This window comes from Hevea brasiliensis, chromosome 4 (genome assembly GCF_030052815.1).
Source record: "Hevea brasiliensis isolate MT/VB/25A 57/8 chromosome 4, ASM3005281v1, whole genome shotgun sequence".
NCBI classification, from domain to species: Eukaryota; Viridiplantae; Streptophyta; class Magnoliopsida; order Malpighiales; family Euphorbiaceae; genus Hevea; species Hevea brasiliensis.
Window position 1 is genome coordinate 10640005 of NC_079496.1, and position 15413 is coordinate 10655417.

A 15413-nucleotide genomic window follows, 5' to 3' on the forward strand; every position below is an offset into this window, starting at 1 on the left:
AAAAGTAAAGGAATGGCAAGAGTGAAATGTGTATATATATATATACATTATTTTATTATGGCACTTGGCACGTATATGTGTGAAATAAAATAATTATCTTATTGTAATTTCTGTAAATAAATTACAAACAGATATGTTTATTAACAAGCAAATATGTCTATTAATAAACAGACATGTCAATTCTATACAAATAGGCACAACTATTTGTATAGGTGTCCGTTAATAAACAGATATATCTTTTACACAAACAGTTGTATCTATTAGAAATAGATAGATGTGTCTATCTAGAAAAGGCGCCACAACTTTTCATTATTTATAAATATGGATGAGTTTTTCAATCCAGATATATACTACTTCTACCTCTTCTTCTTTTCTTCTAGTCTCTCTAAATTCAGTTTGTATAAAGAGTTCGTAAGGGAAATATTCAGGAGTTACTGTCTACAGATTTTAGGTTTTGTTGTATCCTGAAGGTATGTTGCCATAACCCTGTAGTAATCTAGTGGGGGCAATTAATACCTTAAAGATAGTGATTCATTGCGCCTCAAAGCCTATTCTACACCCATTACCTCAACAATTTTAAGGTATTAATCGCAATGGAGTCTAAGATTGTTTCCGTGATGAATCAAAAGTTCGTGAAACTTGATCATTTTAAGGAACAAATTATGTTCACTAAGAAAGTGAAAGCAGATTCAAAAAAGAAGATGAATTGCCATGCAGAGGTCATATTCTCATTAACTCATCAGATAGGGTATAACATTTGTTTAACTCTGTCAAGTCTCCAAAGGAAATCTGAAATTCGTTAGAATTCAAATACAATAAAAAAAAGGTATAGATAAATTTCTTATTATGAAACATTTTGAATTCTAAATACTTGATAATATGCCTGTTATGGATAAGTCCATGAGTTACATATCTTTGTTTTAAAGTTTAAGGATTTGAAAGTGGTAGTTCCTAAATCACTGCAATTAGGAGGAATAATAGCACATCATACTTCTAATTTGAATGATTATAAGAAGAAATTACTGTATGCCACATGCAACTTTTCTCTTAAACAGATTTAGAAACACTTACACATTAAAAGTTTTTTATATGATAATTTATCTTTATGTTGATGACATGCTTATAATTAGAAGAACTATAAGGTTATATGTGACGCCCCTTACCCGTCTACCATATAGCCGAGCAAGAAGTGTCACATTCGGTGCCGGAGCACCCTATCTTGTTTTATCATATCTATTGTAAACTTTTGATGTCATTTAAAACATGTATTCTTTGTGTAAAATTTTTTTTTTTTTTTATATCTTATTTCTGTGGAGACCCGGACAGAGCCTCCCTTATTTTATTAGCATCTGGCGGGTTCCACTAATCACCTGTTAACATGTCCATATTCATTTCACACATTTCCATATCATATTCTCATGTATCATATCATTTACAATTATTTATGAGATCTAAAAATGAAGTATTATCTATTGCATTCATATAGAAATTCATAGATAATAAATTACAAGTTTTCATTTCAATCTCAAAGTTTAATTACAAGTCCAAAATGAAATACATCATAAACTAGTAATTACATCATGACTAAACATAATGAACCAAAATACTAGTCTATACATGGGCCCTACCAAAATACAAAAGACCGGTGAGGTGACTCTGGACAATGGCAGATCTGATCAGAGCTCTGTCAGTGCACTACTGATGCTGCTGCTGCGGCTGCTGGGACTGATGCGGCTGATCTCCAGTACCTACGCGATGGAAAACCAACGCGCTAAGCATAACGCTTAGTGGTGCATAATTTATAATAACAATAATTTAATAATTTGAAACAATATATACAACTCATAATTTTTGGGTCTTTTACATTTTTATTGCTCTTTGGAAATAATTAACATTATCGGGATCTTTTATGATTACTTATTGTATTTTAAGTCTTAATTAATTTTTTTTTTATCAGTGCCCAAGAAAACCTATAACAAATTATAAAAGCTGGATGTACGGGTGTATACTGGTTAGACAGCCATATGTCTATCCAAAGATATCGTCTGTCGTGCACGAGGCCACCGTCGCACGAGACATTGTCGAGCTTGTAAAGCCGTAAATAAAGCAGCATATAGCTCAGTAGAACAATCATACCGCATATATATTGTCGGTTCATGATTTTCTGTGAGGCGATCTTGCTATCTGTAGTCCCTAATTTGTATACCAATTTATCCAACTAAATAAATAAGTCTAGGTATACTATGGGCAATTAAATATTTTTAATTAATTTAGCACTATTCACTATTATTATTTTCTAGTACTGTTCATTGGTACCATAAATTTCATATTAATAGGACATTAGTCCTAATTTACATATTCATATCATTTTTAATATTAAATTTTTTTTTCCTTATGAGTATTTTAATTATCCTATATAGCATTTTTTCCATGAACCTTTCTTTAGGTTCATGTTGATGTGTTATCTTTATCTAGGAATTGTGACTATCTAGGAATTTGACTAGGTTGGGATGTTTATTTAGTCACAATTCCTTCATAACAATTGCTCCTCTATGTTTAAACTTGAATTTTAGTTTTTGAATCACTGAGTTTGGGGTTATAGAACTCAAGTTATGGTCAAAATACAAAAGGAATAGTATTTTGGGACATTTTCTGGGTTGGCAGTTTCAGTGACCCAAATTATGCTAATAATTTGAATTGGTTAAAGGCAAAACTGGGTTAAGTGGTCTTCATGAAAAGTGTAGCCCTATGTCTAAACTTTCCATGGTTAAAATTTTAGGTCATTTGGACCAGTATAGAGAGAGTTATGACCAAATGAACGCGTACTGTTCATTTGGTCATTTTCTGGGTTGGCAGTTTCAGTGACCCAACTTGTGCTAACAATTTGAATTGGTTAAAGGCAAAACTGGGTTAAGTGGTATTCAATAAAAGTGTAACCCTATGTCTAAAATTTCCATGGGTAAAATTTTAGGTCATTTGGACCAGTATAGAGAGAGTTATGAACACGTACTGTTCATTTGGTCATTTTCTGGGTTGGGTTGCAGGGAAATCCGAATTTGGGCAGTATTTAGCTCAAGTTTTGGACAGAATTTGGGCATGGTTTCTTCATGGAAAATGGGCTATTTTGGGTCTAGTTTCACCTCCAATTGGCCTCATACCAATTGGGGTCACACAATTTTATTTATGACCTAAAATGTACACTGCCCTCAACAAACACAACCTGCAGAAAATTAACACTTCCAAAACTCAATCTCCTCCAACTTTCTTACTTCAATTTGCATGCAATACACTTCTATAAGCAACTATCTCATCCCAATAGGTCAATTTCAACATTTTACACAAAGTCCTCAACATTTACACAAACCCTAGTTTTCAAAGTTTCAAATTTACACAATCAAACACCCAAACATTTCAACTAATTACACATTCTCATGGAACTATTTTTCATCACTTGAAAGCAATAAACTTCAAGTTCCATGGCTGCCAAAAATTCAAGGGTTCTTTCCTTTAGATTTTCTTTTTGTTTTAATGGTATTTATGCTTAGCTAAACATGCTTTTCATGTTTAATAAAGAGAAGAAGAGGGATTAGTGCACTAACCTCTTGTGACCCACTTCAAACTTTAATCTTTCTTCTTCTTATGGGTATCTAAAGCTTCCTTATGGTGTGGGCTAAATTTTTTGTGAAGGGGTCTATGGGTTTTGGTGAGTGAAAGCTTGGGAAATCAAGCTTTAAGCTTGATAACAATGGTGGGGAGGGAGAGAGCAAGGGAGACGGCAAGGAGAGAGAGAAGAGGAAGAAGAAGATGGTTGGTGGGGGGTTTTGTCTCTTATGGTTATTTATATATATATATATATATATATATATATATATATATATATATATATATATATATATATATATATATATATATATATTTATGTGTACTTTATTATTTTTAAATTTCATAAATCTATTTCCTTTCTTTTCTTTTCTTTCCTTTTCTTTTCTTTTCTTTTCTTTTCTTCTTCTTTCTCTTCTCATTTTTCAAATTTAAATTCATAAAATTAATTTATGTTAATTATTCTATTTCCAAATTTTAATTTGACATTTAAGTCAAAATTCACCTCTAGGGGTGAAATGACCAAAATGTCTTTCATGGTGCTTATCGGATTATTTTTATTTTTTTTATACCAATTAATAAATTCTTTAAATTTTATTTTATTTCTCAAAATTTTTCCTATATTTTTTTTATATTTATTTCATTAATTTATGCCTCATCACTATAGTTTAGGTATAGTTCCAGACATCCTAACTGTCTGAACAGACATTAGTCGTCGGAACAGTAAAATGTATAGACTACCTACAGTGAGGGCGTTACAATTCTTCCCCTCTAATAGAAATTTCATCCTCGAAATTTACCTAATGTGAAGAGCTGAGGGAACTGCTGCCTCATCGTCTCCTCGCTCTCCCATGTCGCTTCTTCCGTGTTGTGGTGTCTCCATAAGACTTTCACTAGTGGGATCCTCTTGTTTCTAAGTTCTTTCACTTCCCGTGCCAAGATTCTGACTGGTTCTTCTTCATATGTCAAATAAGGTTGCACAATTATCTCCTCTGCTGAAATGACATGTGAAGGATCTGATCTGTATCTCCTGAGCATCGACACATGGAATACACTGTGGATCTTATCCAGCTCAGGTGGTAAAGCTAGCCTGTAGGCTACTGGACCCACACGCTCAATGACATCATATGGACCAATAAACCTAGGGCTCAACTTACCCTTTTTACCAAATCTTAGCACTTTCTTCCAAGGTGATACCTTAAGAAACACCTTCTCGCCAACCTCATACTCTATATCCTTTCTCCTCAGGTCTGCATATGACTTATGTCTGTCCGAGGCAACCTTCAAATTGTCTCTGATGAGTTTCACTTTTTCCTCTGCCTGTCTCACTAAATCTGGGCCCACTATTTTCTCCTCACCCATTTCTGTCCAGCATAAGGGAGTTCTACATCTCCTCCCATACAACGCTTCATATGGAGCCATTTTTATACTGGCTTGGTAGCTGTTGTTGTAAGCAAACTCTACCAAAGGAAGATACTTCTCCCAACTTCCTTCAAAATCAATGATGCAGCTTCTCAACATATCCTCCAATACCTATTATGTGATTCATGTCATTTTTAGTAGTCTTTTAACATTTATAATAATTTACTAGGTTCTAAGGGTTACAGAATCACCCGCTCGATCGGCCCATCCGTCTGCGTGGATTAAAAGCCGATCAAGTGTAGTCGAGTGCCTAAAGACTCCTGTAGCCTCTTCCAAAACCTCGAAGTAAATCTCGGGTCTCGGTCAGATATGATCGATGTTGGCACTCCATGTAGCCGGACTATCTCATCTATGTAAATTTCTGCTAATCTCTCTAATGAGTAGCTGGTTCTAACTGGTAGGAAATGAGCTGACTTGGTCAATCTATCCACAATCACCCATATAGTATCATGCTTCCTCTGTGTCAATGGTAGCCCAGTCACAAAATCCATGGTAATGTGGTCCCATTTCCATTCTGGTATGGATATAGGTTGCAACAACCCTGATGGAACCTGATGCTCAGCCTTAACCTGCTGGCATGTCAAACATCTAGTCACAAAATCACCAATCTCTTTCTTCATTCCAGGCCACCAATAATGTGTTTTCAGGTCTTGGTACATCTTGGTACTTCCTGGGTGCATAGCATGGAAACTACTGTGCGCCTCTTTCAAGATATTCTTCTTCAGTTCCTCATCTCTTAGTACACATATTTTGCCTTTATAGTATAGGCACCCATCTCCTCTCAACTCATAATCAGTCTCCTTCCCCTCTTGAGTTCTGCCCATAACAGTTAGCAACTTTTCATCCCTTAATTGTGCTTCTTGTATTTGCTGTAACAAATTTGGCTTTACACACAACTCAGCCAAAAGTACCCCATCCTGTGCTAAAGACAACCGAGCATTCAATCCTCTCAAAGCCATTATGGACTTCCTGCTTAGGGCGTCAGCCACTATATTTGCTTTCCCAGGATGGTAGTCGATCACACAGTCATAGTATTTAAGGAATTCAATCCATCTCCTCTGTCTCAGATTGAGTTCCTTCTGAGTTGGCAAGTACTTTAGACTCTTGTGATCAATGTAGATATAACACTTCTCACCATATAGGTAATGCCTCCATATCTTCAATGCAAATATTATTGCCGCCAATTCCAGATCATGAGTTGGGTAGTTCTTTTCATGTGGCCTTAGCTGTCTAGAAGCATAGGCAACTACTTTCCCTTCCTGCATTAGAACACACCCGAGCCCATTGTGAGAGGCATCACTGTAGATCACATAGTCTTTCTCTGACTCTGGCTGTGTCAACACTGGAGCTTCTGTAGGTATAGCCTTTGATGTGACTTATCCGCAAGTATACGGGTTGTCTCAAGTAATAAAGTGATGAATCAAGTATCGTTCCCACGAGGATTTGCTGTTTGATTACTAAACTATGAATGAAGCGATTATTTGGGCTAATGATTAATGAATAAATGGTAAATGTAAATGAGCAAGGTAAATTGATTAATCCAATTGAAATGGGTAAAGAGCAAACAAATAAATTCTAATTCTAGTTCGCAATTAAACTAAAATTAACAATGGGTAATTTAAGCAAAAGTCTAATTATGGTAAAAGTGATTCCAGAGTTGGGGGTTTATGCATAAATTAGTCGGGATTTGTCTTGGGCATTCCAATTTTTAGGGAAAAATAGAGTTTGAAGGAAATTGATTCTAAATCCCTTTGATATCTTTTTCAAGCAAATAAAAGCGTATTCTAAAATAACCAAACCTACTTTCGTATGTATTTGATTATTTTAAAACCCATTAAGTTTTGTAACCAATAATTAATTCCTCTTAAAGTCCTAGTTTATTTCTAAATCTAGGTGATTTTAAGTTCTAATCCATGATTACCCATCAATGACTTTCACCTTTCGGTCCTTCAATCAAAGATTAACACAATACCCAATGGGTACCAACATTAGGCAAGTAAATCAAGCACACAAGGAATGAATCAAAACTCATATTCATATAAAATAAGGAAATACCCAGTCCAAATCCACAAATTAATCTAAAACATATTTCCCAACTCTGAAATCTAAAGAAATTACTCACTCATGATGGTATTTACAAGAAATATTGATGGAAAAGTAAAGGAAAACATGATAAGAGGACTGAAATAGAAAAACCCAGGTGGAAGAACCAAAGTCTCTGGTTTCTGGAGCTCTAAAAATGTTACAGCAGCTCCTCCCCCAAGAGAAAAATGGCGTCTCCTCTCTCTCTCTTTCTATTAAATTCTCTTTTCTTTTTCTCTTCTCCCCTTTTTTTCTTTTTTTTTTTTAGATAAGTAAGGAAATGATCAATTTATATCGTCCCTAAAAGTTGCCCTAAAAGCAAATAAAAGACAAGGAGTGGATAGGAAATGAGATGTAAAATTATCCAAGTCAGCAGTACTATTCACGTTCTGGGCAGTCTGCTTAGGGTTCGGCTTAAAACTAAGCGACTTTTAGCGATTTCACTGGTATGTCGCTTGCAGGTTAAGCAGACCTTCAGCAAATCTCGGCAGACTTAGAGTAAAATGGACTTTTCTGCTCATGCTTGACTTGTGCTGCACCTTAAGCACTGCCGCTTTACCCTAAGCATGATCTTAAGCAAAGCCTCAAGCAAATTTCGGCTGGTTTGCTTTTTCAAGGTTTGATTTCTTTAACTTTCCTCCATGCTTAAAGAACTCCAAATTTCTTCAAATCACTTCCTATTGCACTCATTGATCTTCTATTTGCCACAAAATCCTATCAAAAACAACAAAATTACAAAAATCACATATAAAGTATTTAAATTTAATAAATAAGCTAAAATAAAGCTAAAAACATAAAATATACTAAAATATAAGGGCAAAATGGATGCAAAACTACCCTAAAATGCCTATATGAAATGAGTGTAACAAATTCCCCCAAACTCAAACCTTTGCTTGTCCTCAAGCAAATTTAAAACAATTAATGCAATTTGGGGTACCTTACCTTAAATTTATGAAAATTACTTATCCAAACTCTCAAGCTTACTTTTAGCCACCAACAAACCATATACCCACTTTCAAGATGCAAAGAATTCAATCCTTACCAAAGTTATCACCGCTTAGCCTTGGGTCAATTATCCATATCATCAAGCCCAAACCAATCAATCACAAAGAATAATCATGCCTAAATAGACTATAGGGTAATCCATAAACTAAAGTGTCTCAAATAATGATGGAAGTAAATGGATGGATTTAATGATATCCCAATCCCATAGGCAATTCTCCTATTCCAATCTCCACTAATGTAGCAAAACACCATCAAAAGATCAAAAGGACTTTCAAGGGTCGTAATGGGGCTAAGGGGGTGATAATGTGGCTAACAAGAAAGGGATAAGGGTAACAAAATATGAGAATAATCAAATTATTAAAAGATCAAGACACACAATTTTTTTTTTTTTTTGAATCATTTGGGAGAAGGAACTTTACAACTATTCACCAATGCTAGCATATAATTTTGAAGCTTTTAGAGGGACTATATAAATAATATTGACTTTGAATTACAATTGTCCCTTTCAATTCACCCCCAAACTCATTTCTTTGTATGCTTGAGTGGTGAATTACTTTACATACCATAATTGAATTTGCTAGCCTTTTTACTTTAGTCACTTCTCCCAACTAATTGTTATACATATATTTATTTTTTTTATTTTTTTTATTTTTTTTATGTGTATCTATCACTTAAAGGATTATTCTCATGGAGGGTAGGTAAGTGTTTGGGTTTATGGCTAGGTAGTAATGTGGGTTCCAAAGGAATAAGAAGGATAAATGTAGGCTCAAATTGGTTCCAAAGGGAAATTTTTAAGTGAGGTTGGCTAAGGCTAAAATATGGGTTTAAAATTCAAAGAATGCCTAGATCATTTCTTTTTCAAGTGTATGCTATGATTTCGCCTTGAAAGGTTTAGGAAGATTGTTCGAGGATTAGTGAGACATCAATTAGCTACTTCTCACCTTAGAGTTTTCTCTAAGCACTCAAAGTCAATGCAATTGATTGGGTGGCCCTTGGCTAAGAAGATATAAACTAAAGCAAGAATCTAATAACTTTGCACCTATCCAGAACTTTCAATCCATCAAACCTTTCTAAAAATAAGCTTAATTACTCTTCAAAGCAACTCTCAATCCTTTAAGGACAAGGTAAAAATTTATTTTTATGATATGCATGATCCTAAAATGAATGCATAAATTGAATTAAAACTAAGTGTAATCTATATGAAAACTATATGCAAATGTTTGTATATGGGTATAGACATGTGTGTGGTATATGTAAAAGTGTATGGATTATCTATATATGGATGAATGAAATGCAATAAATGAATGAATGAAAAATTTAAAAATTTTGCAAAAATTTTTGCCCTCACCCCCAAACTCAAATGAAACATTGTCCTCAATGTCTAAAATGAATGCAAAGATGGGCAAAATTGTGTGAACTAATCAATTAATGAAATATATATAATTGGGGATTAAATCAATGTAAGCTCAAGTATTTCAAAATTAGCTCAAAATGATATTAACAATGAAGCTTTAGAGAGAAAATGTGAAAAAGTATCCCAAATGTATGAATTTACATTGCTTAAGATGTTGCTTAACCTGTTGCGTAGGGTAAAGCGAAAGCATAAGCATTGGCAACATACCATAGGCTTAACTGGTGTAAGGGAAGCTGTTACCTCCAACTGATGTGGAACAATATGGCTCAACGAAAATTTGTGCAACTCATCAATGTCAACAAAATTAGGATTGAAGAAAAGATAATGTGCAAAAATAATGTGCAAGAAAATGGAAAAGTGTAAAGAAATAAAATCTAATAGTTAAATCAAAAATTAAACCAAAAAGCATTCACAGAGTATCTATGTCCATAGCAGAAAATAAAATAGAGTAAACGAAAAGAAGGAAGTGCAGGTATAATAATAAAAACTAATTACCAAAGTATTACAACCATGACCAAAGTTTGAAAATTAAAATAAACAGATTACAAAATAAACCTAAAACAAAAATTAGAACTATTGCTACTGATCAAGCTTTCATCAAGGCTTTCTTTGTCAAGGCTTTCTTCTTTGCACTGGTGTGCTTCATGTTCTGTGAGAGGTTCATTGTGATCCAAGCTTGAGCGGTTCAAGTTTTCTGTTAAGTCTTTCATTTCTTGAAACATGGCTTGGCCCCAATGATATAAATTGTTGTAGGATTGGGCGGTTTGTTGTAAAGCTCTAGCATTTGAAGTTGATGTTGCTTCGCTTTCTTTTAAGAGATAAAAGTCTCTTTTTAAGTTTCTTTTCTAGCTTCTTCTTTTGGTTAACTCGCTCGACCCATGGTTTCAATTTTGATTTCTAAGCTCTTCAATGTAGCAAGAAATTCTGTGGTGTCAGGTGAGGGAACAGATGGTTGGACAGTGAAACTTGATATTCTGGATTCAAAGGATCTTAAGAGGGATAAAATGACTGCTGAAAACTTTGTGGTAGAGGTTGGTTGTGGTTCTGCTGGTGCAAAAGCGGTGGGTCTGTGATGCAGTGGTATCGAGGATCTTGCTGTATGCAGTATAGGTATGGCCTACTTTCTCACAAACATCCATATGCAGCAACATTGTGCTGTCTATATATGATTCCCCAGAAACTGGCAGCAATTTATATAGACTAGCATCAAAGCTAAATGAGTTTGCTATAGCAGTTATATACCCCCCAAAAACAATACTACCTTTAGTATGCTTTGTGACAATTTGGTGCCAATGAGTAGCTATGAAATGGGTTGTGCTTACTTGTTTTCTCTCCTTCATGCACCACAAGAGAAACAAATCCCCAGCACCCACAATACTGTTACTGTGTCCCCTTCCTAAAACAGTGTAAGTAATGAACCTATGGAGGTATTTCAATACATGGTCAACTATCCTAGAGGCTTTTGCAGTCCTCTGTGTATAATAACCCCCAAAAGGTGCAATATCCTTCCAGAATTGAACAGGGTCATAAACAGTTTGCTGCCACTCAATGTTTTTATACCCCGAATCCTGAAAACCAAAAATTGCATTCATAGCAGCCATGTCTAACTCCCTATCAATTCCAGCACATCGAAAATATATCATATCTTTATGTTCAGGCACTGTTGGTTTGAAACTCAACCTTAGGGAACTCAAAAATTCGAGGGTTAGATCCTTGTACACTGGTTCCCTAATTTTAGCAAAGTCAGTCCAGCTAACAGCATTCAAATAGGCAAATACAGAGTCATAAATGCCTAATTCTTTCAAAATCTGCTCATCCATATACTTGTTTGCCAAAATAGTTTTAGAAACTAATTTCTCATAGGCCTTTTTCATATCCATATCCCTAAAAGCCCAAGGTAATGGAGAAATTACCTCCTCTATAGTATCTGCAGATGACGCAGGTGCTGGAGTTTGCAAGGAAGACTGAGATACTGGTGTTTGGGTCACTGGTGCTGGAGTTTGCGAGGAAGACCTGGTCCTTTTGCTAACTGGTTCAGAGGACGGCTGAGGTGGAGAATTTAGGTCGAAAGGAACAGAGGGTACTCGTTTCCGTTTTCCGACAGGGGTTTTCTTAAGTTTACTTGCAGCTTTTTTTGTTTTGCCTTGGGTTCTCATTTGAGTAGGCACAGGTTCAGGCGCTGGTTCTGGGGAATGGGTGTCGGGAATTGGTGTTTCATTTTGTGGCTCGGATTGCGGCGAGAGGGGAGTCGGCGGAATGAAAGGTGGTATTTGGCTTGGGGGTGGTGGCGGTGACTGAGGTGGTGGCGATTGAGGTAATGGCGGCGTTTGTGGTGGCGGTGAGGAGCGCGACTGGGTCAAGTTAGGGTTTGTGGGTAATGAGGATGGAATACCCATTTTTGATTTGACAGAATGTCGAAGTCCACTGAGTTTGGGTTTGTGGGAAGACCACATTTTAGTTCTTACCATTTTAATGAAAAGGAAGAAACCTTTCGGCTTCCTGTAAAAATTGCCGGAAGAAATGGCGTGAGAAAGGAGTCGATGAGGTTATCGGGAGTGTGGGTGAAGCTTTTGGAAAATTGGCGGAAGTGCTGGGCCTTTTAAAATGTGGGGTAGACATGTGGTATTCTGGGCCATGCTTAGGGTTAGGCATAAGGTTCAGCAGAATTTGCTTAAGACTCTGCTTGACAAGCAATGTCATCAGCAAGTTTCGGCAGGTTTTGGGAAAAATCGTGGTTTTGCTTACCAAAATCAGTCCAAGAGCTATGGAATGCTATTGTGACCCTCAGCAATTACCAAATACACACAAACACCATAAAATTGAGGGATTTAAGTTCATAATCTCTTAGAACTCAGCAAACACCATATATTTTCATTTACCTCATGCAAGCATTTTTTTCAATTTAGGCATCTATTTTAACTACCTTTGTACACATTTAATGAAATGGTCTCCTTTCTTTACTTATACCAAAAGCACATTTTCAGCAGCATTTTGGACAAGTTCCAATCAATCAAGAATTGCATAAAAGATGTAGAAATTGAACTTTTAACAACATGAACGATGAGCGTATCTGATGGCCAAAATCTGCAGAATTCAAAAATTAGCAGCAATTCCAAACAAAAGCATGCAAATTCCTATCAGACTACAAAATTATATATACACTAAAAGGTGAAACTTAACAAACATTAATTTTGCACTTCAATAAAGCTCTCATCAGTCCTAAATATCAAAATTGATCCTCATTCAAGTTGCATTTCACAGAATTTACACAAAACACAAAATCAAACATGTGCTATCAAGTAGATTGCAATATCAGCAATTTAGCACAAGTTTAAAGGTGTTACTGTTCACAGGCACTGCATAAAGTGCAGAATTTTGCTTATACTTGCTTCCCTTCAATTCTTTGTTTTTGCCACAAGTGGAAACTTGCCCCATCTTCATGAATGACCTACAAAAGATAAACAAATGTCACTTTTGAGATTAATGGGGGTGAAAACTGAAATGAAATTAAATGGAAATTAATTACTATAAAAGGATACGCTTGGGTTGCCTCCCAAGAAGCGCTTGTTTAAGGTCTTAAGCTTGACCTTCCACTCCAATTCTCCTAAGTATCCCTGACTGGAGAACCAAGCCATGAAACCTCTACAAACTTTTGCGTGGGTTCTCCAACAATATAGTGTTTTAATCTCTGCCCATTAACTTTGAAAGTCCCTGAGGTCTCATTGCCTAACTCAACAGCTCCATAGGGGTATACTTTTATAACAGTGTAGGGCCCTGACCATCTTGACTTCAATTTTCCTGGAAATAACCTTAACCTAGAGTTATATAGGAGAACAACATCACCTTCTTGAAATTCTTTCCTCCTAATATGCTTATCATGCCATCTCTTAGTTCTTTCCTTGTAAAGCTTGGCATTTTCATAAGCATCCAATCTAAGCTCCTCAAGTTCATTTAGTTGCAGCATTCTTTTTTCTCCTGCAATTTTTAAGTCAAAGTTCAGTGTCCTTATGGCCCAATATGCTCTATGCTCCAACTCCAAAGGTAAATGACAAGCTTTCCCATAAACCAATCTAAATGGGGTGGTGCCAATAGGAGTTTTAAAAGCTGTTCTATAGGCCCAAAGAGCATCATCTAACTTTAGTGACCAATCTTTCCTTGAACTATTCACTGTTTTTTCAAGAATTCTTTTCAGCTCTCTATTTGAGATCTCCACTTGACCACTAGTTTGTGGATGGTAGGGTGTTGCAACCTTATGCTTCACTCCATATTTTTGTAATAATCTTTCAAATTGATGGTTGCAAAAATGAGAACCTCCATCACTTATAATGGCACGTGGAGTTCCAAATCTTGTGAAAATGAACTTTTTAAGGAATTTAATCACAACTCTAACATCATTAGTTGGAGATGGTATAGCTTCAACCCATTTGCTCACATAATGTACTCCAACTAAAATGTATTTGTGTCCCAAGGACGATGGAAAAGGTCCCATGAAATCAATGCCCCACACATCAAATAATTCCACTTCCAATATATTTTGGAGGGGCATTTCATCTCTCTTTGAGATATTACCCATCCTTTGACACCTATCACATGCATTTACAAACTTCCTCACATCCTTAAACATGTGTGGCCAAAAGAACCCTGCTTGAAGAACTTTTTCTGCAGTCTTTGTCACACTCATATGACCCCCATAAAGTGAAGAATGGCAATCTTTGATAACATTCCCTATCTCCTCATCAGCTAAACATCTTCTAATCAGCCCATCTCCACATCTCTTGAACAAAAATGGTTCCTCCCAATCATAATCCTTCACATCAAAAAGAAATTTCTTCTTTTGCTGCCATGTTAAATCAGGTGGAAGGATTCCACACACTAGATAGTTCACAATATCTGCATACCAAGGTGTTTTTGCATTCATGATTACTAACAGTTGCTCATCAGGAAAATAATCATCTATTGGGGGCTCTTTTCCCAAATTGTCTCCTTGTTCTTGCCTCAATCTAGATAGATGATCCGCTACCGCATTTTCTACTCCTTTCTTATCTTTAATTTGCAAGTCAAACTCTTGAAGGAGTAACACCCACCTTATCAATCTAGATTTAGCCTCTTTTTTCTGAAGGAGATACTTGATAGCTGCATGATCTGTGTATACTATGACCTTAGATCCCACAAGATAGGACCTGAATTTGTCTACTGCAAATACTACTGCCAAAAACTCTTTCTCTGTAGTAGAGTAATTTATTTGAGCATCATCTAAGGTCCTACTTGCATAGTATATTGCATACACTTTCTTATCTTTCCTTTGTCCCAAAACAGCCCCAATGGCATAATCACTAGCATCGCACATTAACTCAAAAGGTAATGACCAATCGGGTGGCTGCATAATAGGAGCAGATATCAAAGTTCCTTTATCCTGCAAAAAGCATTCATACAATTAGCATCAAAATTAAATTCCACATCTTTACTCAATAAATTGGTAAGAGGTTTAGAAATCTTAGAGAAATCCTTGATAAATCTCCTGTAAAATCCAGCATGCCCCAAGAAACTCCTCACTCCCTTCACAGATGTTGGGGGTGGCATTTTCTCAATAATTTCTACCTTTGCTTTGTCCACCTCAATACCCCTGTTTGACACAAGATGTCCAAAACAATTCCTTCTTGCACCATAAAATGGCACTTTTCCCAATTCAAAACTAAATTGAACTCTTCACATCTCTGCAAAACCTTAGACAAATTAGATAAGCATTCATCAAAAGATTTACCATACACAGAAAAATCATCCATGAACACTTCCATAATATCCTCAATCATGTCAGAAAATATGGACATCATACATCGTTGAAATGTAGCAGGGGCATCACATAGTCCAAATGGCATCCTTCGATATGCAA

General features: G+C 35.8%; 1 protein-coding gene across 1 annotated transcript; it reads right to left on the reverse strand.

Annotated features, from left to right (window-relative positions):
- Positions 1-11176: 11176 nt before the first annotated feature.
- LOC131179380 (leucine-rich repeat extensin-like protein 2) lies at positions 11177-11976 on the reverse strand. The gene is made up of 2 exons (XM_058146205.1): positions 11437-11976; positions 11177-11251 (listed from the first exon to the last, which is right to left on the reverse strand). The coding sequence occupies exons 1-2, from the start codon at positions 11974-11976 to the stop codon at positions 11177-11179; spliced, it is 615 nt and encodes a 204-aa protein (XP_058002188.1).
- Between the last annotated feature and the right edge of the window lie 3437 nt (positions 11977-15413).

Bases quoted from the DNA above. Each gene is read 5' to 3' on its own strand.
- LOC131179380 (XM_058146205.1), bottom strand. From the start codon at position 11,976: ATGTGGTCTTCCCACAAACCCAAACTCAGTGGACTTCGACATTCTGTC. The intron at 11,252-11,436 runs GTAATTTCTCCA...TGCTAAAATTAG, and splicing joins CTGCAGATACTATAGAGGAG to GGAACCAGTGTACAAGGATC.